The sequence below is a fragment of the Seriola lalandi genome, unplaced genomic scaffold, assembly GCF_002814215.2.
Source record: "Seriola lalandi dorsalis isolate HSWRI2012SDOR001 ecotype SW California unplaced genomic scaffold, Sedor1 jcf7180002054583, whole genome shotgun sequence".
Classification (NCBI taxonomy): Eukaryota; Metazoa; Chordata; class Actinopteri; order Carangiformes; family Carangidae; genus Seriola; species Seriola lalandi.
The window spans coordinates 1,647,973-1,673,733 of NW_019525136.1; the positions used below are offsets into that span (position 1 = coordinate 1,647,973).

A 25,761-nucleotide genomic window follows, 5' to 3' on the forward strand; every position below is an offset into this window, starting at 1 on the left:
ACAGAGAGCTAAAACATGTCCATGGTTAATAAATACATTAAAAAATATATTTTTAAAAATTAAATGACATTCTTTAAATATTTAAATAACCCATTAAGGCAATACATAATATAATGAAATATTTAGTATATATATATATATATATATATAAAAGTATCGAAAAGTATCGAAAAGTATCGAAATACATATTGGTATCGGTATCGAAACAGAAATTTGGTATCGTGACAACCCTACTGCACGCACATCCGTGTGTGAGAGTGTACGTGTTCTGACTAACTAGAAGAATCTTTATTTCACCAACGTGTTTGGCCACGTTACGTTCATCAGGGTGATTTCGAAGAAGATCTTTCATTTTCCAGATTTTTTACCTCAACTAGTGATGGTGACCGTTTTTTTTTTTTTTTCACATTTGATTTAAATCACCCTGATGAAGGCCCTGTGCCAAAATGTGTAGGCGAAATACAAATGATTCTGACAGTTAGTCAGCTTGTGTGGTTGAGTTGTTGCTTTTTTTCACATTTGGTTCATTGTTACTTGAACACGTAATTGGCTGGTGAAGTGGCAACAGCACATATTTCTCATGCTCGATACTGATACCGCGAAGTGACATTCCCTCATCAGTGTGAATGTGGGCGACTGGAACCTTGGTGATGTAGTGATTATATGCAGGGGCTGGTAGGTGAACTGTTAGCTGTCTAGCTAACCATTGGCTCAGTCACAATAGCTTATTCTGTTTATTTCCCCTGACATTTAGCTCACTATAGCACACCACTTCGTTCAATAAAATGTTATTGAAGAGAAAAAATAAAGCTCTCCACGCTAAGAGCTTGGTAACTTATCTTATTAACTTAGTTTGGTCACAACTTAGATAATAGGTTAACAGTTTTTTTTTGTTTGTTTTTTTTTTTCAAAAGATGTATTTGTACCATCGACTCCTGTCTCACAGCCGTCTGTAAACCACAGCCCTTCTGTGGAGCACTTTTTACGCTCTCCAGCTCTCCTCACAAGTCAGCACTGTCAAGACAGCATGCTATTGGTCAGTCACCAAAGCTGAACTCTACACAGAACATTAATGCAGAAAAATATTGGATCCTCTTATCGCAGTGTTTCAATTTGAATTATTTAAAATAGCTAACAACAGCGTAATAACACAATGATGCTCAGACTTTACTGCCGATGTAAGTGAGGGGACACATCTCCTCTTCTCAGTGATACATGCTAAACCTGAGTCTTAAACCTGCAGTAATAGTAATTTCTTGGCTACTTTGAGGCAGCGAAAACTAACTGTAAACACCACTTTGCCTTCGCCTTATAAAGTTGTTATGTTAGCAGCAGTTGTTTTTTTACACTTCCAGCAGATGTGAGAAACATTAGCATTCATTAGAAGTCAGGTTTGTGTTGACTTAGTGAATGTTAGTCCAATATTCACTCCCTTTTTAGTTCTGTCTTTGGTGTCTTCGGCTAGTGGTAGTAAAGCTAGGCGCTGTGTCTTTGCTGCTGGCCTGGTAATGTACAGTGGGCTTATCAAACAGCAGCCTGCTGTGTTGGGACACGATGCTGATGAGAGCAGTGAGACTGAACCAAAAGGTGTGGCCTATAAAACTAAAACAATCCCCTGAAGATGTTTAAATGCTCTGTAGAGCTCAGATGAACTGCTGATTTAGACGATAATTCTCTGTGTCAGCCATTTTTCTTCCATTGCTATTCTAAAATATTATGTTAAAGTTGCTTTATACTTTGATTAAGTGCTCTTCCTTGTTGAATATCATTGGTGTCGTTCCCATCACAACATCACAGAGGCTTGGTTTGTGTTTTATAAGCAAACTCTGAGTCACTGACGGTACGGGTACAGTAGCTGTAGAATTAAGCTAATAAAGCCAACTTCTGTGAGTCATTTCCAAGTTAGTCACTGCCAGTTCCACAAAATATCAATTTATAATGCCTCACATTTATAACATGTATTGTCGCTTTAAGAATACATCAAGACTGCAGTGATTCAGACTTCAGCCTGTCATTCCTTTCTACATCCTGACAACATAAACCCTCCGACTACTTTCCATTAAAAGGTGGTGCTGTTCCCAAGGACAACTGAAAAGAAAGCAATGACTTAGAGCCTCGTGTCTGACTGTCTGCAGAGCTCATCAGCTGAGGTGAAAAAGGACAAGAAAAAGTGGTTCAGAAATAGTTCTGCCTGAAGGAGGGCATGAATATATATATGTGTTAAATGTGTATATGTATGTGGCAGTTGTTAATTAACTGCAGCTTGTTAAGGACTCAGAAATGATCCACTTGCAGCATGCATACAAAAACCAGTCTTACAGTTCTAAATTTAATTGTAGCTTTGGTAATGTAGACGCAGGAGCTACGTGTGTTACTCATTAGATTAGACGGTGCCATTCCTCATTGTTGAGTGCAGTTTTAGAAAAAAGCCCAGGGCCATCTCAGGTTCTTTCTTTTTATCTGACACACAGAAGCATTTATTCATACACACATACGCACACAGTATTCATTTATCCTCATGTCTGTCCCTTCCCTCTCTGCGTTTGGCTGGCTGACTCTGTCGGTTCAAAGCCACCCACCTCCACAGAGAGAAAGCAGGCGTAAGAGAAAAGTTTTCAAGTAGCGCAGATTTGTGCAAGTAACTGCACAAGAGCTCACAGTGTTTGAACAAAGTCTGCAGCTTAGCGTGATCACAGTATCTGCCATCAGTGATATCAGCGGGCAGATTGTCAGGTGGTTCTCATAAAGCGAAATCCAACCGTTTCCTGCCACTTGTACAGGTCTGGGTTGTGATGGGCCAGACATCCTTCTCCCGATCTTCTCATCTCTCAAGATAATAACCACGAGCTTCAGTGTTGATATTGATGTGGCGCTGGTTTAGATTGAAGGAAGTGAAAGGAAGGATCTTTTGAATTATAACCTTCCACATCTTTTTATGCTAGTTTTAGCTCAGTGTGATTGCGTTTAGCCTTTCAGTCTGTCCACCACTTTGGTTCACACCGTCATATCATGTTTTCCAGAGGCAGGGAAGTCACCACCAAAGTCAGTGCCAAGGACAATTTATGATACAGCTGGCATTTATTGAGAGCAAACGCTAGCAAGCTTGTTAGCAGGTTTGTTAGCTACATCCATGCTAGCCAGCTAAACCTGGAAACACTATCAACACAAAATATTTTCAGGTCATTTTGGTAAAAATCTTTGACCATGCTGAAAAATCTTGAAATCTTTTTTTGATCCTCCTTTGTTTAGAAAACAAAGAACTATTGACAACAGCCAACATTTGTTAATCTCAGACTAAATTAATCCCATAATATTCAGGTCAGAATTTTAATTTGTTCAGTACTTTAGTTTATGAGCAAACACCAGCAAAACTAATGTTCCATCAGCCTCAGCTGTACTTTGTGTTTAGTGCGCGGTAGACTGACGAGCTCTGTGTGCTGTGACAAAATACACGTGTGGTCACCTTCTACAGCTACAGGTCCCAGTTTCAGTACAAACCCGCAGAGCTGCTAGCATGGCTGTACTGTCTGCTACATACTCACTGAGTATATGGTGCATACTACCTACTAAAACAACAAATTAGTATGCAGTATATAAGTACTGAAGTATACAGCCAGTATCCCAGAATGCATTTTGCATGAACCAGCGGCAATGACTGGCGGGGGTTTTTAAGAAGGCTGAAAGCTGTTGTAATATTCACTAATAACACTGTTAACAGCTCACTTTTTAAAATTTGAACATTTTTTCAGGTGAGAATGTAACTGTATAGACTCACAATTATTGGTCCGTTCATGTGAGTTACGTTTATTTGTAAATCTGCTGCGACGATTTCAGAGATTGGAGCACCCTGCCAGTTTACTGTGCCGTAACGTCCTGGGTCCAGAGCAGTGCTTCGCCGTCATGCCTCTTACCGAGCCTCCGCCTCATAGCCCGCCATTATAGTTAGAAATGCCGTAATGCATCATGGGACAGATGAATGTGTCCAGTATGCTCACGGCGTATACTGAGAAATTCTTGCTAATCTAGTATACGTCTGGGTATTTCTCACGTACACAAAATTCACATACATTATGTACGCATCTTGACGTCACACTCAGTATGAACAGTACGTTAGCAGGCGGTTCGGAACACAGACTTAGTCTTGTTCATAATCTTTTATGTCCAGCCTGTGTTGTTGCTCATTACAGAAATAACTCTTAATCCTCACTTGGCAGCAGGGAGCCCAGTTTTTAGAGTGTATTCTCTCCGTAAGGGATATTGTTCATCACACCAGTATTATTGTGGCCAGCACTTTCCGGTGCTTTACCTAAAGAGCCCTTTCCTCCCACAGTGGTCTCCATGTTCTCTATTCACATTCACCTCCATTTACTGTAGTAACTGGGAGCCAGCTAATGCTCTCCCGCAGAGAGTGTGTAAAATCTGGTGATGCTCATAATTACCCTTGCAGTGGGAGTACTTGAATGAGATGGATCTCGGTCAGCCTGGCTCTTCCTAGTCAGATAATGACAAAATCTGAACACAGGGAGAAAGATATAACTGTCTCATCCACTCATCAATATTTGATATCTAACCTCTGTCTGTGTTTCATCTGAAACACTGAGTTTACAGCAGAGCAGACGAGCACAGAGGGAATTTCATTCTTTCAATCAAAAGTCTCAACTGGCAAAAAAAGAAAGAAAGGAGAGAGCATTCATACTGGTAATTTAATGAGATTGAACAGAATAGTGGGAGTAGATGAAGAGATCAGAGAGATGAAGGCTCCATGGGAAACGTATTCATCTGTGGTGTGAGGGTGAGGCGAGACACCGTGCGTGTTGTGCCTCAACAGTTGGAAGACCTCCCTCTCTCGTTCTTAAACTCTGCCTTTCTACATGTGTCTCTCTCTGTGTTGTCTGATGTGGTTAAGGTGTAGAGAGAAGGTATTTATGTGATGATGCTTTCCATTCTCACTCCCATTCATAAGTGGTCAGGTAACAGTCCAGAGTTGTTGCTTAGTAGCTATGTGCTTTTTTTTTCTCTTTATGTGACCTTAACTGTCGCTCAGGCTGTTTCTGGCTCCACAAGAGATGATGTTTTGTTCTTGTCTGGAAGCTCCCAGCTCAAAGGTTATGGAAGCACCTTCCTTTTTCTCTTTGGGGCGTTCATGTTGTAGAATTGATGCTCCGTAGATTGCTGAAAAATACAGATTTGTGTTACGGACAAATAAAAGAGAGATTACCGGCGGAGAAAAAATAATGTCACGGCTCTTTTGATTGTTAGATTTGTGAGAAATAAAGAGAATCCATAGTATAAGGTGAGAGGAGAGATGGAGACAGACAGGCCTGATTTTTCAACAGCTTCAGATGTGCAATCTAAAGACTTAAAAGATATTATATATTTTTCTAACTGTCGATAAATCCCATCACAAGACTGTGTTAGTCCAATACTTTCTGACTTCCATAACTTTTCCTTGGCACGCTGATTCCTACTGAGGATATAAATCTTTAAAAATGATTTAAAAATACTTTTTTTTTCCTTTTTTTAAAGGGTGAATTATTTCCTAAAACAGTGTAGCACAACTTTTTATCAAGTTTTACTTAAACAAGAGTAAACAGTGCGTTTGATAGGGACTGGCCTGAGCCACAGATTAATACTGAATGGGTCTGCACTTCAAACCCCTATAGGACACTAGGTCGTCGTGTATGTGGGATTGAGTCAAAATGAACTGCAATGTTTGTGGTGATAAAGTCACTCAGTGTATTGGCATGGCTGCTGATGAGGAATAAGACATGTGAGACTTGGGATACACACAAACAGAAAGATAAGAAAAATGTCTAAAAAAAAATCACCAGACTTGTACTTCAAGCAACCCTTTATTTGTTATGTATTTTAAGAATTTATTGAATGTCATTGTGGAATGAAATGGGTTGAGACAAATCCTTTTCTCACTTTTGTTCAGACTGTTTTCATTCAGGGAATTCTCAGAGGCTTATAAATTGCAGATCGTTTCTCTTCTTATTGGTTGCTTGTAATTTTGGGATTTATAATCTTATTCCAGTGCACTGCTCTGGATTAGACCAGCAGCTAAATCCCCACTATGTAATATTGGCTAAATGTAATAAACTCTCACTGCAGTCTGAAGGATTTCGATTAATAACAGACCAAACTCCAAACTGAAATAAAGGCTGATATTAACTGTGGCTGCTGCTTGTCTCTCAGTCTCTCCTCTCCGACCCAGAAGCTGAGCTGTGTAATAGGAGGCATAACCAGCACCTATTTAAAGCTCCCGCTGCACTGTAATCACAATCAAACTTCTTCTGTTCACATGTCAGCTCCTATTCCCCTCAAAGCCGCCTCCTTATTAGAGACAGAGAGAGTGGGTTGTGATTTCACTGTTTACTGCCAAACAGCCTGCGATGCAACAGAGAGCAGAGGAGACACAACACTGATAAATAGTCTGTGAGGGATTGTGTACGTGCATATGTTTGTCTCCGCCCCTCCCCTACCTCAGCCATGGAAGTGTAATCGCAGAGCAGTGAAGCGGCGCTACAAGCTGACATATTGGAATAAATCCTCATCTGTGGTGAATGGATACAACCACTGAGAATGTGCATTGACTTACCTGTGTTTGTCTTTGTGACAGAGCAGAATAAATGTTACTTATATCAGTAAATTAAATATCACAGGGCAATGTTACATAAGATCCCGTGTGTGGCAAACTCCTTTGTGTGGGCCTCCCCAGGTCTCTTTTGTTATTATACTCTTATCTTTAACTGGACTGAATGAATCATCAGCTCAGCACAGCAACAACTGCACAAGCTGGAAAGAGAAATACCGCAGAACAGTTCCCAAGAACTCAGGACAGGAAAGAAGTAGTACAGAAAATATTGTGTGTGTGTGTCATTTGTATAGATTGCAGCAGTAGGAGTAAATGTGTATGAAATAATGACTCAAATCATAACGATTTCAAGTTTCTTCAACTCAGAAATGTAAATTCCCTTGATGCCTTAAAATTGTGAGTCAACTGAACTCAGGTTAAAGTTATGAATGAAGTTAAACAGAGACATTTTTACCGTTCCATGACAATAATTAATTAGTCATTCATTAGTAGGTAGAGTAAATGTAATAGTTACATAATCCGCTCCAAATATTTTAAGAAACCAACCTGTCCAGGAGCAGTGAGGTGACATCCATGACTGCCTCAGTCCTTCTCCTCTTTCCAACAAGGACAAACCACACCAGTGTCCGTGTCTGTGTCGATCGCTCTCTTTTTCACACTGTAATCCTTCCTCTGAACACAGTTTCTTATTTATCTGGAGCATCACAAACATTTCTTGAACGTTTCCAAGGTTTTTCCACCATAGGTTAGCTACACTACACACTCCTAGCTGCTGTAGCTGCTCCATCTCCCTCTGACACCATGTTCTGTTGTCTATATGTACATTGTAGACACATCTGGTGACTCAACACAAGCACCCGACAAGACAGCTGCATCTTGTTTCCCAGATTTTTATCATGTGTCCCCTGTGCAACACAGTACAACATGCTGAAGGTTCCTACCCATGTATATAGACAGGAACCGTCGGCATGTTCTCCAGTGTTGCACGGGGGACACATAATACATGACGTAAAACAGCTGTCTGTCCAGTGCTTCACTGTTTACAATGTACATATAGACAATAGAACAGCCTCTTCAGCTCGGGCAAACTCTCTGGTTGATGTAAAATGCATCGCTACCGTCACAGACATCAGATTTAAAGCTCTGGTATACTGCTGAATACAGACACATTTACCTGCTGCTCATATGATTAATCAGCATTGTGTGAATTCGTTTGGCAAGGACTTCGGTGTGACTAACTGAGTTAAGTTAACTGAACTTGAGATTTTAAGATGAGTCGACTGTTTAGTCACATGGACAGTCATTACAGTCATTACAGTCATAACAGATTTGGTTTTATATTTCCTCAGTTTAAAGAGTCAGTTCTTCTTTTGACATGAAGACATTTTGTACCAGAGTCAGTACAGAGACAACATGCAAGGCTGCTCTCAGTGACTTTGTTAGATTATAAGTGTATATAGGGACTGAATTGGATATTAACTTTCATCATGGAAAAAGGTTTCTTAGAGGGGGAGCGCATAGAGAAAACGCTTTTTAGAAACTGGATCAGTTGTATCCAAAGCACTAAAAAATAACCACAGCATCAGCAGACTAATACATCAAGCTTAGTTCCCTGAGAGAAAGAAAAGCAACTTCACCACTGATACCGAATTTGCTAAATAAAGAACTCTAAGTACTGCCAAAAGAAGGCTGCATTGTAGTGGCCTCAGAGAACCAGTAGCAGTTTTCTAAACCACTTCTCAGGAGGGGGAACAAGGCCAAACGCTGGAGGTGGTGGAAGAGATACCAGCATTTCACAGTTGGAGAAAAGTCCTATTTACTGGTGAATCCAAATTTGAGATTAGAGATTTTGTTCCTAATAAATCTCTAGTGAGTGTATAACCTCGTTATGTCCCCATGTAGGCAATCTATAAGATGGTGTCCTCTGTGATGAAGATGCCTGAGGATGAGTCCACACCTGAGAAGAGGACGGAGAAGATCTTCAGGCAGATGGACACCAACAGGGACGGTAGGTTAACTTCATCTTCATGTCCACAAGTGAGTGAGTGAGTGAGTGAGTGAGTGAGTGAGTGAGTGAGTGAGAGAGAGTGATGCCGCGTAACTTAGTTAAAAGGTCACACCATTGGTTGGCCAGCCCAATGTTGGAGTTTCCTCTTTCAAAATGAACAATGAGCAATGTTGACAGCTTGGTCACTAGATATCCAGACTGTTCAGACATCTTTACCCACTTCTCTTTTGTTTTGTTTTTAAGGACCTAGCAAAACCTAAGCTAAACCTTAGCTCCTCTCTGTAGAGGAGAGTCACCAGTATTACCCTGCGAGCATGCGGTCAGGCTTTCCCTCCGCAGACACACATCTCTATGTTGACGATGTTGAGGTTATAAAATCAGCATATTAGCAGCAGAGCAGCAGCTTGGAGATGGCTTGGAAGGTAGCATGTAGTGTTAATGGGCTGCATGTCACTATTTCAAACTTGTTCCATTGTCCGTCAACAGAAACAGAAAAACATTTAATGAGAACAGCTTTATTAAAATGTAGCTTTATTAAAATACTGTATCTGTGAGCACAGAGAGGAAGAGAGAAGCAAACAGATGAAGGGCTGAAACCGGCTCACACAAGGCAGAATGCAAACAGCCTATGACACGGTCCAGCCATATACTAGTTTTTGACTTGTCTTGTTTAAAATTGGGGTAATTTCACATAGATGTTGCATACATGTGGTAGAATAAATTGATGGTACAGAAAAAGGTTAAAGTGACAGTAAAACAGCATGTTTATGTTGGTCATTTTTGTGCCAAGATCAACTGCTATGGTGTATTAAGATAACCGCAGGAGGACCTTCTACTGCCTCTACTCTTAAAAACCAAAAAACTACTGCAACATTGATTTTGCTGGTAAGACAAAAAAAGATTGTACTTATAAGATATTTGTGATTGTAGCTTGTATCCTGGCTTGAAATACAAGTCCATTATATTTCTTTTGCTTATCTACCAAGATACCAAAAGCACTTTAAAACAATCTGGTAGAAATCGATTGATTGGTTGATTGACTTCAATGAAATGAGACATAACAGGCATTTCAAATGCAAATGTATTGGACGGTTCATCCCTCTCAGCTGGTCACCAGCCTGGTTAATAGTGACAGAGGCATTCTCCAGTCTGAAGCTGCTATTCACTGCCAACAGATTTCACACCTGACCTGTAATTGTAGTCATACACAACACACTCAGTCACACACAATTGTGATGTAGATACTCAGAAAGCACCAGCGATCCTGAGCACAGGAAACACAGAAACAAGGTGGGAGGAAGAGAGAGATGGACAATTAGGAATTAGTGGCTGGTGTGGGTAGAAGGAGGAGACACAGTGAAAGAGGAGAGAGGGTGGGGGGTGGGGGGGGTGACAGCAGAACAAAGACAGCAGCACACAGTGATAGGGAGCGTGCTGACCTGGACGTGGAGACATGCCGTCTTTCTCTTCTTTAAACGAACATCACAAGTAGTGAGAACACACCGACTGCATGAGAGAGGCAACTTGAGTGTCTCTATTACGGGGGTGGTCAGGAGAGCGAAGAGCTGTCTCGACACTGCCACCTGTTGGTGAGAAATGGGACATCATCAGGACTGGTTGTGACTTCTTTGTAAAGGTTTGTTTTCATCCCAGTAAAATTCTTCCAAAAAAAACTTCACGGGTTTGAAAAGCAAATAAAAAAAGTTTCACATTTTCGCAGTGAATGGGTGAATGAGTTTTTTAGAGTAGAGCTTCAACAGGAACACATTTAATGAAGAACTAATGGACCATAATACTGTCAGTGTCGTCGTTACTGACATTTACTTTTCAGAACAAAATGTATCTAATGTGTCTGCAGTGTTCAATCCTCCATGTTATTAAAACAGGATGTCATCACAGATTGTCCTCTTTTATCAACCTTTAAAGGTCTAATATGTAACTTTTCTACATTGAAATGTCTAAAAACAGCTAGATCCATGTTATAAATTTTGTTGAGTTATGTACTGACATTATCCTGATCGTTTCCAGCCATTTTCAAACCCAAATGTATCCATCATTTTAATCAGGGTAACAGTCTGTTTCAATTAGTCGCCTGTCGATGGCATCATACCCCCTATGCACATACATCAGTGGTGATTGTTTGTTTTAAACCATAATTTATGATACATTTTTAAATCTTGGTCATTCAGAGCTGTATACACTGTTAAAGGAACACTTAATCATCACAGTATGACACCAAGTCACTTAAACTTCACACAGACAGTTTTTCTCTCCTGATCCTTCCTGACTGATTCTTCTCCAGTTTTGTGTTTTGCTGGTGTCTTTTATCAGTACTGGTAGCATGAGGCGGAACCTGCAGCCCAGTCAGGTTGCACAGGTAGTCCAGCTCATCCATGAGGGCACATCCATACATGCGGTCACAAGAAGGTTTGCTGTGTCTCCGAGCACAGTGTCAAGAGCATGGAGGAGACACCAGGAGACAGCGTAACACAAGGAGAGCTGGACATGGCCGAGGAAGGACATCGACCCAGCAGCAGGACCGGTGCCTGCTCCTTTGTGTGAGGAGGAACAGGAGGAGCACTTTCAGAGCCATACAGCATCATCCAGCAGGCTACTGGTGTACATGTTTCTGACCAAACTGTCAGAAACAGACTCCATGAGGGTGGCATCAGGGCCCCACATCCTCCTGTGCTCACAGCCCAGCAACGTGCAGCTCGACTGGCATTTGCCAGAGAACATCAGAATTGGCAGGTCGGCCATTGGCTTCCTGTTCTCTTCATAGATGAGAGCAGGTTCACACTGAGATCATGTGACAGGCATGAAAGAGTCCGGAGACGCCTTGGTAACGACAAGTACTGAGCTCACTGATGCCCTGATCCAGGTCTGGGAGGAGATCCCCTAGGACACCGTCCGCCGACTCATCAATAGCATGCCCAGACATTTTTGGGAGTGCATCCAGGGAGACGGGGGCCATACACACTACTGAGTCACATTATGAGTTGCCGTGATGAAATTCATGCAACTTCGATCAGCCTGTGATTTCAGTTTTCTACTTTGATTTTCGGTGCGATTGTAGGTCCAGCCCTTGGTAACGACAAGTACTGAGCTCACTGATGCCCTGATCCAGGTCTGGGAGGAGATCCCCTAGGACACCGTCCGCCGACTCATCAATAGCATGCCCAGACATTTTTGGGAGTGCATCCAGGGAGACGGGGGCCATACACACTACTGAGTCACATTATGAGTTGCCGTGATGAAATTCATGCAACTTCGATCAGCCTGTGATTTCAGTTTTCTACTTTGATTTTCGGTGCGATTGTAGGTCCAGCCCTCAGTGGGTTGATGATTTTGGTTTCCATTGACCGTTATTACGTCATTTTATTCTCAACAAATTATACAATGTACATCAGTAAAGATTTTCAACTTGAATTATTCGTTTGTCGTGTGATTACATGTGATTTAAGTTTTCCTTAATTTTTTTGAGCAGTGTCTTTTAACCAGATGAAAGACTTTAGTTGTCAGACGTCTAGATCATAACTTATTAGAGAAATGAGCTGAGCAGATGTTAGCAGCAACTGGGCTCACAGCCCCTCCGACACGTCCTGTTTTCACCAAACAGCAGCGAAGAAACACTGATTTTTAACACAAAACAGGTTTATTTAGTGTTTCTACAGGTTTTAATCACCAGGTCTGTTTGCTTTGGATGGGAGGAGACCATCTGTGGATGATTCAGCTGCCAGTAAATTAAATTAATTAAGATTAGATGGTATTCTGACAAAATCTAACTTTAGTCTGACTTTGGCTTTAGCCTCTTTACTTTCCATCAGTTTTAAATGCAGATACATATAAATTACCAAAAGATAATTTCTCTCCTAATTCCAGGCTGGTCTTGTGTGTGTTTTAGGCAAGCTGTCTCTGGAGGAGTTCATCAAAGGTGCTAAGAGCGACCCCTCCATCGTCCGCCTGTTGCAGTGCGACCCCAGCAGTGCTGGACAGTTCTAAACCCGAGGCATCAGTATAACCTGTAAGTCTTACATTTAATTCACTTGCAATACAACTCACAGTGAAAGTATCTGTTGCCTAAACATTTAATCACATTTTTAAAAAGCAGCAAAGTGTAGCAGGATCAGAGAGGTGAGAGGTACGGACTGTGCTCTGGTTGGAAAGCTGAGGTTCAGCCTCAGGAATGAAGGTGCTTGCTGCAGGGGAGCTCTGCAGAGGCTGCGTGCACCGTGCTGAACGTGGGATGGGTCATGCACAGTGGCACTGGCTTTGTGACTATTTGTAGTTCATGGACTGATATGAGAGACTTTGTAGGAGGTGGCCTGGTATTTTGAAACACGCACTGAAGCTGTTGATGCTCTTAAGAAGTTTCTTCTTTTTAAAGCCTTTAGTGTTGGATGTTTGAAGTGCCGTGTTTTTGGGCACGTCTTGTAAAAAGCCTCGGTATTCTCTCAGAATTTAAGATCTTTACTTTATAAAACCCAAGAACTTGTGTTGCCTCCCCATGTGTGTTGATGACACTGTTACGATGTTTACTGTTGAGGGAAGTCCACAAACATTTCTTTAGTTTTGTGACAATGAGCTCCAGGCAGGAGTTGTCTCACCACTTTGTGAACTCGGGCTACAACTTCACATCTGAGCTGATAGTCACAAAAGGTTTCTTGGTGCTGGAATTCTGGCAGTGATGATGTTTGGGAATAAAAGCAGAGAAGAAGTCGGCAGCAACAGCAGCCTGGCTGATGCCTGTCTCTTAGATGAAACAGTGATAGCATCCCTCTCTCTGTATGGGGAGTCTACAGTCAGTCTCATCGGCCTTCATAAAGTTTGCTTGGACTTTTTCTTGTTTCAAGTACAGCACTTTCTCTCAAACAACAGATATGATACAGTTATGAGGGTGGATAGGAAGGTCTTGTAATGATAAACTGTAAAACATTTTCTTTTGGTAGATGATTTTGTGCAAAGTGATGTTGATAGCTTTTATTTGTTGCTCTATCTTCTGACTTCAGTGTCCAACACTAATTCTCCTGAACACCTGGACGTAAGACTCCTGAGTAGGACGACAGAAGAGACATTTAGAGGAATCAGAAGTTAATGAACATTGATTATTACATTATTTAAAGGAATATTCTGACATTTTAAGAGATGTGCCAATTACACCTCAAGACTCCAGGAGGTCACTTTGTTTTTTTTTTTAATAGGTATGAGGGGCTAATTAGTGAACATAAGAGTTGGTGGAGTAGCTGTGCCTAAGGTAACTGCCTGCTGGCTGTAGCGTCATATTTACTGTACAGACATGAAGGTGGTATCCGTGTTCACATGTAACATTCTGCATCACGCCAATAAGAATATTATGAAAATGTTCAACTATTCCTTTAAATTGAAAACCATTCATGCAGTTTGTGTTAGTGGAGTAACTCAGATAAGGTACTTGTTGTTTTTAAATGAACCTGCACACTGTTGTCATCTGAATGCATTTGTTGACCTGGCAGCCATTGACCTCTACTGTTTCATATTGTATTGCTGTTACTGCAAACCATGAAATGCAACATGTGATGATGACTAATGATAAACATTAAAACACCTGCCTCAGTGTGTGTGTGTGTGTGTGTGTGTGTGTGTGTGTGTGTGTGTGTGTGTGTGTGTGTGTGTGTGCGCGCGCCTCAGTGCTAATCTGACTGCTCTGCTCCTCGTCACTTGTCTCCTCACAGAGCTTCTTTGGGTGACTCTAAATGCCCTTGACTCTCCACTATGGAGCAGACTGATGATGAAGGATGACAAGCTGATGATGACGATGAAGAAGACAGGCCTTCAATTTGCACTGAGGACTTCAAAGACGGGCAACGGAGCCACGTTCTCCAGTTTTCCACCTTGAGCCGTTTATCAAAACTCTCCAAACCCCAACATAGACTGAACCTCATCAGGTTATCTAACCCCACTGATTGTAATTGACCAGGACCCCTCAGTTCTCCCATAGACATGTCAGAGTATAAGGAAGGTCTACAGTAGGTTGTATATATACAGTATAAACTGGATTCTCTGTATCAGTGTCTTTGCTTGGCTCTCTGTGCCCTCTGAGGCTCCAGCCAGGGCGACACAGAGCCTCTATCACTCTAATGTGTATCATAGACAGAGTGTGTGCATGAGACGACAGGGGAGAGATGATGGTGTTGAATAACAGGACATACTGTAGGTGAGAGAATTAAATCTACGGAGAGGACTTGTGAAGTTTGTCCTTCACTCAGAATACGTACTGCTCTTAGTTTCCTCTTTTCTACTGTGAGAATGTGTACGCATGTTTGTGTATTTTGCAAACTTGATAGACTTTGTTTCATATTTTGTGCTGGGACAACAACAACATGTAATATTATGCTACTATGCATATGCACCCTAATCGATAGTTTGATTTTGTGAAGTGTCACTGACGTAATGAAGGATGAAATGCATCCCTTTATCCATCATCTGTTCCAGTGGTTTCTCATATCAGTAAGAACCTGACGGAGGATTTTGGAGCTGCAGCGTCACTGCGCTCTATCTTACGGTTAAAATAGAAAACTAGTCTTTAAAGTATTTGAGTAGTGTAGATATTTTAAAGTGCAACTACATTTTTAAGCAAATTCACATAGCCCAGAATGCTCGGTTCATAACAAATGTTGTGAAATAATAATGAAAATGTTTGTGTATTTAAGCTGTTGCAGGATGTCAAGCATGCAAACCCATTTCTTTTTGACATGTACTCTGTGAGGAACAAAGACACTTCTTCACATTCACTTTCAGATGTCTTTAAATGCTGCATGTTGAATCAGTCGTTGAACAGTTGGGTACAGTGGTGCATAGACTAAGTAACACAAATGCATGTGACTTATGCGCATGTGTGTGTTTTTAATGTTTGTTTATGAACATCAGTGGCCAGCGGCCCCTGCAGCTCTGTGCTCACTTCTCTATGTTAGTATTGTCATCATTAGTGCTACCGGTGGTCAGTGTTATTGACAGCATGGACGGCCAAAGCTGACACATCTGACGGTTCGTATGAATAACTTCACGGAGGGAAACAAAGAGGGGCTGTAGGAAGACCACCATGCACAACAAGCTGTACACATAAAGACACACACTGTTTAATAGGGGATGCTGAGAGACATCTTCTGTTTCTGTTGATCTCAATAATGAAATCACCTCCCAGCTGCACCAGTAACAGGGCCAAACGTACGCAGTCCCAAAGCTGAGTATACTTTCGACTAGATGGTATTTAAATAATTTATAGGATAACATAAAATGACTGACATGACGTTGGGTGACACAACATAAGTGATGGTGTCCCACAAATACAAACACTCCCAATAAATCAATTAACATTTTTTGGTCTCATCTCCTCTCCCTCCTTTTTTTTCTTTGCTCAGCTGCAACAGAAAATTCCTGAAAAGAAAAAGGAAGCAGTCCCTCTTGTTTAGGATGTTTAGAGGAAGCTCGGCCAGGAGCAGGGAACGTACCCGAGCCCTTCTCCGGGGCGGAGCCAAGCCGTTTCAGTTACTGCATTGTTTCCCAATCAGAAAAGCTTTGATTGTTTTATTAAGTAACTGCTGTTTTTTGTAGGAAAATAAGAAAAAAAAAAAAGATGCAGACAAACAAACAAATGGAGAATCACAACTACTGCAATGATACTGTCACAATGTGTTGCTTTTATTGTATTTTTATGATTTTCTTTTCTTCTTTTTTTTTCTTTTTTTTTTAAAGCTGTGTCAGGTATAACATTTCTGTTAAAACACAAAATAGCATCTTGTGCCAAATAAAAACAAAAACAGTATTCTATAAATTTATACTGTACAATTGTTATTATCTGTTGAACAAAATGTTTGTAATTGTTGCATTTTGTAGGTTTTGTATGGTATTCTGTATTTAGTGAACTGCAGTTTTGGAACACAGGATTCTGTTTTTTTGGTCAACTTTAAAAGGCAAGAATTAAATTTACAATTTATTGTGTGCAAGCATTTATGTGGTGTCTGGTTAATTGTGTAATTTTTGTGTGTATTATTGTGGTTTTAATTAGAGTCTGATGGATAAAGTTTGACTTATATTACCTTATTGCAGATATATTATATCGATGTATTTGTTCGCCCATAAGTAACAAAAATATTCAGCTCAGAACTACCGAGAATAATTTTTCATAGAAACAGTGTTGTCATCGCATAGTTTGTCCACCAGAGACAAGTTTAATTTTTAATTGTAAAATGTCCCAGTTCACACATACATGTATAATATGCAAAACTATTTTATAAAAACAAGTATCGGGGCGCCACGGTGGCTCTGAAAACATAATTTAAACAAAAAAAACTAACAAAAAAAACAAGTATCAAAAGGTTTGTGTTTATGTAAAATAAGGGAAAAAGGAGTTCCAAAATACTTAGTTACTTTCCACCACTGGTCAGGTTATATGGGGCACCGATTGTGAAGTGGTGCATAATACAATTAATAATTAATACAATTAAGAGCAAAATTTCACCACATTTAGCTCCAAATACTGTTTAAAAAATATATATTTACTTTTCTTTAAAAAAAAATAATAATATAATGCTTAAATCTAAACGTTATCTAAATGTTAAATTTAAACCTGAATGTTGAGTCTAAATGTTAATTGTAAAGGTACATTACAGTTTTTCTAATGCTAACGTGATCCATGATACCAAAATGCTCACAAATGAGAGAAGTTAGAAGTGTTTTACTTATCAACTATCCCGTTGAACTGCCTTGTGTTGTTGAGCGTATTGTATCTAAATAGAAGGGCTGTAAGTATATACAGTAAGAAGACACAGTATGTGCAGCCTGATTTCACCGCCTTTCACTTAACTTTTCACTGTAGGTGATGTCCATGGTGACAGAAAACAAGAGTGTGCAGCAATACTAGCAGATGAGGCTGTACTTGGGCCGAGTGCAGCTTTGAGCTAACAACTACTGTCATAATACTAGGTATTTGATCATAATCAAACGTACTGGAATAATAGATTTTGAGCTGATAACAGCACTACATGAAAAGTGGGGATCTGGAATTTTTGTTCCAACTTGGTGGCGATCCTCCCAATAGTTTGAGACATTTCACTAGGAACCAAAAATGTCAACCTCATTGTGGCGCTAGTGGTTAAGTCAGGGGATCACCAAAGTCAGCAGGATTCGTCCTCTGGGAACCATCAGTGTCTATACAAAATTTCAGAATAATCATTCCAGTAGTTGTTGAGTTATGGATTGGTCAACACTGCCTTCTCCAAACACTGTGAAAGCTTTGACAGACCCACACCATCCAAACTAGTCCTGTAATTTTCAGAGTAGTAAAATGAAGACTTTTGCCAGTTCAGCTCAATAAAATGAGATCACTGTGACCTGTCCCGCTTTGATCCGTCATTACAGAAAGGAACAGAGTGAAACCGCATGTTTTAAACTGAAAATTGATAGAGATCACAGAGATACATGCCAATAGACAGTTCAGCCAGAAACTATGATCTGTCAACCTCAACCATGAGACTCAGTACAGTGTCACTTATTCCTAATAAGCTGCTATTTCCAGCAGAACAGGCTCCAGGAAGTTAATGTGAACATCAGGAAGAATCCTGTAAAAGTTAACATGACTGTACTTGCTAAATCCATCATGTCATAAACTAGGAGTGCATGTATCAACTTATACATTTCCACACATGGATTTTGTGTGTAGTCTGCTGGTTATTGCTGGCTGCCGTTGACGTAAACCATTTCTAAATGACAGTCTTGGCATTTACGAGCGTTATGGTTCGAAATTTGAAGAAAAAGCCCAGAATTGCATCATTCTTAAGACCAAACTATTACTGAGCAGCTTTATATATTCCTGCCTAGGTATAAGCCATTACTAACATTTGGATTGCCAGGATGCAAAACAAAACTCTTTGACTGACTGGAATACATGTCCAATTAGATCCATTCATTAACACATCAGTCAGCATTTAGAAATGGATACCAACATTTAAAACTGCATTAGTACTGCATGTGTTTTTAATTGTTTATAAGCATAAGTAAATACTCTGCCACTAATAAAACCATTAATTACAACTTATAAATCTGTCATGGAGGGTGCCTTAACTCAACAAATCTGACCTTTGATGCAGCAGAAACTGTTGATTAAAACTGCAAACAAACTGATGTTAGACGTAAAATAAAGAGACAAGTGACTGCATATAAAACTATATTTATTGAATCATTTAAAAGACTGTACATCACAGTGCATGAAGCGTATGAATGATGGAGACGTTGTCAGTGACTCAGGTGTAAACACAGGCAGTGAGCAGGAACAGAGCAGTTAGACCGTTAAGCTCTGATGGTTTGCAGTAGCCTCAGACAAGGATTGTGTAAATGGACCATTTGGGCTTTCTAAGTCCCTAACTGTCATAAATACGACTGACTACAGTCTCGTCAGAGAGAGATAAAGCAATAAAAATTCGCACAAAGGAAGCTAAACAGTTTAACAGCATCCTGGAGACTTGCAGTCTTCTTCCATAATGGTGCCTTGTCTAATTATAGATCCTGAGACATCAGCATGTAATCACAACCGTTATTTCACTGGCACCAATTGGAGTAAAAATATGACCAATCAATAAAAAAGATGGACAACAAATAAAAATTAGACAAAGTTCACTTTGACTAAATCGAGGGACCAGAACTACTTTCAAGACACGTCTAGAAATAATTATATACATACAGAACAATAGGCCTTGAACAATATTACCTTGAACTGCTGAGTGGCAGCAAAAGATAAACTTGCTCTGAAGCATCTGATCAAGTCGTTTAAAGACTTCCACCACTAGAAGACGTAGCAGGAAGAACGGCTGAGGCCACAGAGGAACCAAATAGCAGTCCCTGCTGTTAATCCAATAAGGCCACTGTGTACTGTTCTGTCTACTTCCTGTGAAACCACAGCATGCTGCTGGATGGATGCTTTGTGGTGATCTCATCTCAGTCAATTCTCATGAGCTAGTGAAGACTTGCAAAGGTAGTTCGAAAGATTTTTCCCACCTAACAACAAATCCACAATGAGTTCCTAGTGCAAGAACTCCTCCAGCAGGTTGTCTGTTAACAGGTACCACAGCAGGTGCGGTGGATGTGGATTTTGGCCAATGATCCATTCAGGGCAACAAACCCTACTGAGAATCTTATGTGGACGTCAATAAAGACGTCGCTGGCGTCTAATACTGCTAACAATACTCACAATTTTTACATGTGGCGAGGCTAAAGCTTCACCCACCACTGATCACCTCTGTCTGACAATATGATAACTATGAATACAGCGCTGTGGCTAACAACCGTCAGATCTCTGACAGAATCACACGCAAGGTTTCTGCTGAGCTCTCGATGGCCAGGATGAAGGTGTCCTCATTGGAGAAATGCTGGATGATCTTGTCATCCATGTTCACCAGGACCCTGAGGAAGACAATATACAGTGACGAGTTAATCTGATTATTTTAGCCATACTAATGAATGTTCACATTAATGGCTCCCAGACGATGTACCCTAAATATTTTGGTGATCCCCTGATTATTTAATAGCGATGCCATTAGATTGACATTGGTGGTTTTAATTGAAATGTCTTTACAACAATGCACACAATAACACAATTGCCATGAAGTTTGGTAAACTGGATGAATTTTAATAAGTATTGTCCTTTTTGCTGTGAACGACCAACTTGACATCTGCTGAAATTTGTATTTTATGCTAATTACCTAATGTTAGCATGATAACACACTAAGATACAGAACATGGTAAAGATTATCTGATAAACATCAGCATGTTAGTATTGTTACTGTTAGCATGTTAGCATAGCGAGCATGACTACTGACTGTTACTGTTGTTTCTATGGAGCTTGACTCACCCTTTTTTGCTTTTTTGGTAAACCTTGGTCACCTTGTCAACAGGCAACGCATATTTCTCTGAAATCTGTGAAGAAACCGTGTATTTTAAACATGTTGAAGCATCCTGAGGTCACAGCTAAGTGTAACTATTTAGTAAAAGGTTAGTTTTCTAAGATAAACTAATCCTGTTTAGCACAATGGATCCAATGTGTTTTCTATTTCAGCATATTATAGTTAAAACCAAATTACAATCTGACTTTCAATACTCACTGCCTCCATCAGTGCTTTGAGGGTTGGGGTGTGCAGCATTAAGGCATCAAACACTTCATCACACTCCTTCCTCACGTATAGAAGAACTAATGAAGCGTGGAATAAACAAGACAAAAAACATCAATCAATCACTTCTATAAAGTGCTTTACAAGGAGAAGAACCTGACACAGACTTGCAGTGCCGCTCAATATTTTACACAAATACAAGGGAAAAGAATGAAACATGACATTTACAAACCTCTCCTTTCCTCGTCTACTTTGACCTTCTTGGACTGAGGTGGACAGGTATCTTCCTCAGCAGCACATGACATCCTCTTCACCAGAACACTCCTGACACCCATAAACATACACACACCATTTAAAGCAAGACTATGGCTGTAGTCGAAAAGTCTTTTTCACTTGAGAAGGTTCCTAACTGAGTGAAATGACCCAGAAGTAATTAAGCGGCAGGCATGATAAGAGCCGGTCGAATTCTCCAAATGATGATGAAAGGAGCTTTAATGCTTCCTATCTTATCTCCTTAAGCATAGGATACACTGGACCTTCCTTTATGAAAGGAAAGGAGAAAATGGCGTCCCACAATTCTTTGTCGCTCCAACATTTAAAGTCATGCCCCATTACAGATTGTAGCAGTCCCACATACATGTAGAAACAGTAGAGAACCTGTTCTGTGTTTGTGATGAGATCCAATACTAATGGATGATTGGCTGAGCTCCAAATCGACAAATTAAAATTTCCTCTCTCTCACATCTATCCAGTTAGGAATCATCTTCAAGAACAAGCAACAACAATATCATCATCGTCACAAAATACAATACACACAAATGGCGTTTCACTCCTTGTATATACTACTTGTGTCTTCCTTTCATGTAATATTATTTCCACATTTCAATCTTGTTTTGTTTTGGTTTTTATTTTCAACAATATCTATTTCTGTTGGGCTCTGAGTCCGAGTGGTTAAGGACACAGCTCATGTACAGAAAAACAACGCCTGTCAATCGCTCAGGAAACAAACACTTCATCATCATGTAAACCAGCAATTACCATGTCCACTCATGTCAAGTTCAGTTTAGCATTCAGCTAATGTGACTGACATAAAACAGCAGTGTGCTAAAATGTAGATGGGCGGAGCTGGTCTCTTCACTTCTGCTATGACGTCTGTACTGAGAATACTGAGCTTCTTCTTATAGCTACCTGAAGATCCATAGCTAGTGGTGTGTGACACAGTGCTGTTACACACCTCTCGCAGGAGATCGTATCCGCTCAACCCAGGGAACATAGTGCAAGAACATGCGTTTGGGGTGTGGTGTGGGAATGAAAGAGGCGCCATTCTCCATATTACAAGTCAGTGTCCTGTTGTTTTGCATAATGTTGCTTTAAATGATCTGAATTCCTGCTTTAGTGTTTTTTCCTCAGATGTGAAATGGAGAAAATGTATCATCACCATCACATTTCACAATCTGTTTTACCATGACACACACACGGACACTATTTCACCATGGAAAGATCATGAAATATGCACCACTTCCAGTTGTTGCTCAGGGTGTAGTGAGGTACAAGACATGAGCATTTAGAGCAAATCAGTGGTGTGAAAATAATAGTGTGATACTCACCCCTCTCTGTCAACCTCCTCAGTGTTAAAAGCAAACACCTGCAAATAGAGTAAAAACCCATAATGAGTCATGCTGCTAGACTGGACCGGGACTTTTCCTGTGTGTGTCTAAGTGTGTATGTGTATGTATGTGTGTGTGTGTGTGTGTGTATGTGTGTGTGTGTGTGTGTGTGTGTCAGAGACAGAGAGGCATCCCTCACCTGCCCTGCTCTCTGCAGGTTTCCAAAGTGGACGTCAGGGATGAAGAGGACAGGCTGGGAGTCCAGGTCTATCATGGTTTTGAACAGTGTGCTTTGAGCCCTCTTAATGGGAGAGGTTTGCCCCAAGCTGCCATTTTTCCCTAATCCAGAGAGAGTGTGAACTTGCATCTGTTGCCAGGCAACCACTTCAAGTACAGATATGATATGGTTTGATTATATTTTCCTGGTTTTTTAGACTTCTGCTGTCCTCTCCACTCCATTCAATCTCATGATTTCCTGGAAAGTGTTTTGTAACCTCATTTCATATCAAGCTCACTAACATTATTTATGTACATAATCAAAATAAATATAATCATTTTCATTATTTAGCCAAAATGAAGAAGAGAGAAAAAAACATTTTTACCTTTCATCCTCTTTCTGAGATGTTTCTTCTCCTCATCACGAAGCTTCCTCTCAGCACCCTGCAAAAAACACAAGAGGGTTGATGGGACAGAAAGTACAAGATATACTTAGAGAAAGTTAAAGCAAAGTCTGAATGACTTGCTTATCTTTAACCAGACCAGACAGCTGACTGTGCTGGCATCCTTCCTCACCTTGTCGCAGAAGACCTTGATCTGAGAATAGGCCCTGTGGATGGGTCTGCTGTTGCAACTGTTGTAGCTGTAGGTGTCAATCTGGATTATCAGAGGCATCCCCTTCACACCCTTCTGCGAGGAGAAGTCTGTGCTCAGACAGTTCACTGAGATAAAGACCTAGGAAACAACAAGACCAGGTCAAAACCTAGTAACAAACTGCTGCTCTACCACACACTGAACAGAGGAGACACAGAGAGGTGTGCCTAGGAAATGCATCACCTTAATCCACTGTTATGGCTAAAGCAGTAATTAGTGAATTAAAGATAATAATTAAGGTATTACTCTATTTGAACATGAAAACCTATTATTTGCCTGTCATCATCTGAAACTTGGTTAGTTTTACAGCCACTCTGGCTCAGATCTGATCTGAGATCTGATCTGACTTAGCTGTGAGATTTTTGTTTGCTAGTGAATCTCGACCTGACCCAAACTGTGCAGTAATGAGTGACACAGGATCACAGCGTCATGACTCACAGCAGCAGCAGCCGCTCAGAGACCAGATGCAAAACTCAGCCATGCAAATGTATCCGACTCTACCACCTCTCAGCTCATTTCTCCCTTATGTTAAATGTTTGATATGCTTACAAATAAGCTTCAAATTTGTGAAAACAAACTTGTGAATGATACTGATTAGAAGAAAGTGTCATTTCTGTAATGAAACTGTGGTTTAATATTTTTCTAGACTGCTCAGTTTTTGGAAACACAAGGTCTCTGCTACATAATCTGTAAATAATGTAGCAGGGCAGAGCTGCAGATCTGCTGCCCTGCTGAGTGGCTGAATCTTTCATACGCTTGTAAGAGAAAAACAGAATTCACAAAATCTCACCCAAATCGCAGCACAATCATTTAACTATTTAAAACTGTTTAAATCAAGTGCTCGCTGTAAACAACTACATATGGTTATCCTCACACATTTAATCACATGATGGCAAAGATTCCCATGGATTAATGATGACATCTGTTTAATGCCGACACAACCTTAACCAACATGAACTACGGATGAAGTTTCCAGTTAAACAGGACCAACAGCCTGAGTAACAGGTCGGCAGAGACACATAACGGTAGAGATTCCTCACGATGGCTCAACAGCGATTTTCCCACTACACAGAATCAATAGCATCGTGCCTGAACCTGCAGACGTGAGGGCTGATTGCTGAAAAGGCCTGAAGCACAAATGAGCCTCCTACACACCTCCACAAATTCACACCTCCACAGACCCAAGCCATTTAAATCTCTCCAGAAGTGGTGAACACATTGCTGCTAGCATCTGGGCATGTGTGTGTGTGTGTGTGTGTGTGTGTGTGTGTGTGTGTGTGTGTGTGTGTGTGTGTGTGTGTGTGTGTGTGTGGGAGGCTTGTTGTGTTTGTTCTTACTGGATGTATGAGCATTCAAATACCTTCCTAAAAAATGAAAAGTTCATGAGGCCACTGAAAGTGGCTGTTTAGTGCCGTCCACTGGACCAGGCACAAACAAACAAACACAAAGCAGTGACATACTGCAGGAAGCAGCTCATCTCCCCTACCAATATATTTCACACCCCAGTAAAATGAGAATGATGACTGTTGCCTGGCAACAGCAGAACCATGCTAGAACAAAAAAAAAAAAAAAAAAAAAACTTACCATTTGGAACAAAAATCTCAGGTTTGTATGTCAGAGTCTGATTGGACACCCAACTACATATGTTTGGAAACCAAAATGTCTCGGTGGCACAACACAGAAAGAGGAGGGAAGAATTAGCACTGACATGGGAGCCCACATATTTCATAACGGAGGTGTTCTTTCTCAACCACTTCCACCTTATTTCCAGTAGGATTTGGCCTGTGTGGAGGATTATAACTACAGTCAGTGTGCCGCAAATAATCAAACCACTCTACTCCTCCCTCCCCTCCATCTCCGTGCCTCATTACGCTCCACCCAGCCCTTCATGTACGCCATCTAAGCTAATGCAGGAATCTGGAGCTCACTCACCTGAGAGTCAGCTATAGCGACATCTTCCATCAGCTAATACTAGCTAGAAGCAATGTGGTGCAGACCCTGTCCATGAGGTCTTCAACTCCCACCTCTGGAAGAATTCCCAGCTCCACTTTTGCCCATCAATCTACATTCAGTAACCCATTTAGTGATTCAGATTATCTACAGACTCTAATTTTTACATCAAGATCCATAAATGATTTCCTCAGAAATTGGCTAAAAAAGCCCTATCTTGCAATGTGAAGGAAAATGCTTTTTAAAAAATAAATATATAAATTCCTGGATCTGCCCCTTTAACCAGATCCGCAGAAAAATGAAACGCCTTCTTCCCTGGTTCATCCCTCCACCCAGTTTCGTGCAAATTGGTTTAGTACTCTTTGCTAACCCTGCTGACAAATAAACAAACAAACTCAGACACGGGTGAGAAGGTAACCTCCCTGGTGGAGGTAGCAATTGCAGTGGAGTAAAGGTGTTGGCCAAACAGTAAATATTTATCGGCAAATCCACAAATCTGGAAATAGCTCTCCTTCAATGAGGCTCTTTTGGGAGTTCTCATTAAATCTGAGCTGAAGCCACAATGTCTTCAGCCCAAAACAGCCCGGGGGG

General features: G+C 40.6%; 2 protein-coding genes across 8 annotated transcripts in view; one reads left to right on the forward strand and one right to left on the reverse strand.

Annotated features, from left to right (window-relative positions):
* Positions 1-16,591, forward strand: part of ncalda (neurocalcin delta a) — a 72,049-nt gene extending 55,458 nt beyond the window's left edge. For all 6 annotated transcript variants that reach the window (XM_023418635.2, XM_023418637.2, XM_087177215.1 and 3 more), the window contains 3 exons: positions 8,501-8,606; positions 12,511-12,630; positions 14,318-16,591. In XM_023418635.2, the coding sequence (XP_023274403.1) occupies positions 8,501-8,606; positions 12,511-12,608 (204 nt within the window). In that variant the 3' untranslated portion in view covers positions 12,609-12,630; positions 14,318-16,591. The remainder of the gene's footprint in view (positions 1-8,500; positions 8,607-12,510; positions 12,631-14,317) is intronic.
* Positions 16,592-18,794: 2,203 nt separating this feature from the next.
* Positions 18,795-25,761, reverse strand: part of LOC111664119 (grainyhead-like protein 2 homolog) — a 12,172-nt gene continuing 5,205 nt past the window's right edge. For both annotated transcript variants that reach the window (XM_023418592.2, XM_023418589.2), the window contains exons 8-15: positions 23,143-23,301; positions 22,953-23,010; positions 22,550-22,689; positions 22,351-22,388; positions 20,976-21,067; positions 20,738-20,823; positions 20,488-20,552; positions 18,795-20,039 (exon numbers count right to left, since the gene is read on the reverse strand). In XM_023418592.2, coding sequence (XP_023274360.1) covers positions 19,925-20,039; positions 20,488-20,552; positions 20,738-20,823; positions 20,976-21,067; positions 22,351-22,388; positions 22,550-22,689; positions 22,953-23,010; positions 23,143-23,301 — 753 coding nt within the window. In that variant the 3' untranslated portion in view covers positions 18,795-19,924. The remainder of the gene's footprint in view (positions 20,040-20,487; positions 20,553-20,737; positions 20,824-20,975; positions 21,068-22,350; positions 22,389-22,549; positions 22,690-22,952; positions 23,011-23,142; positions 23,302-25,761) is intronic.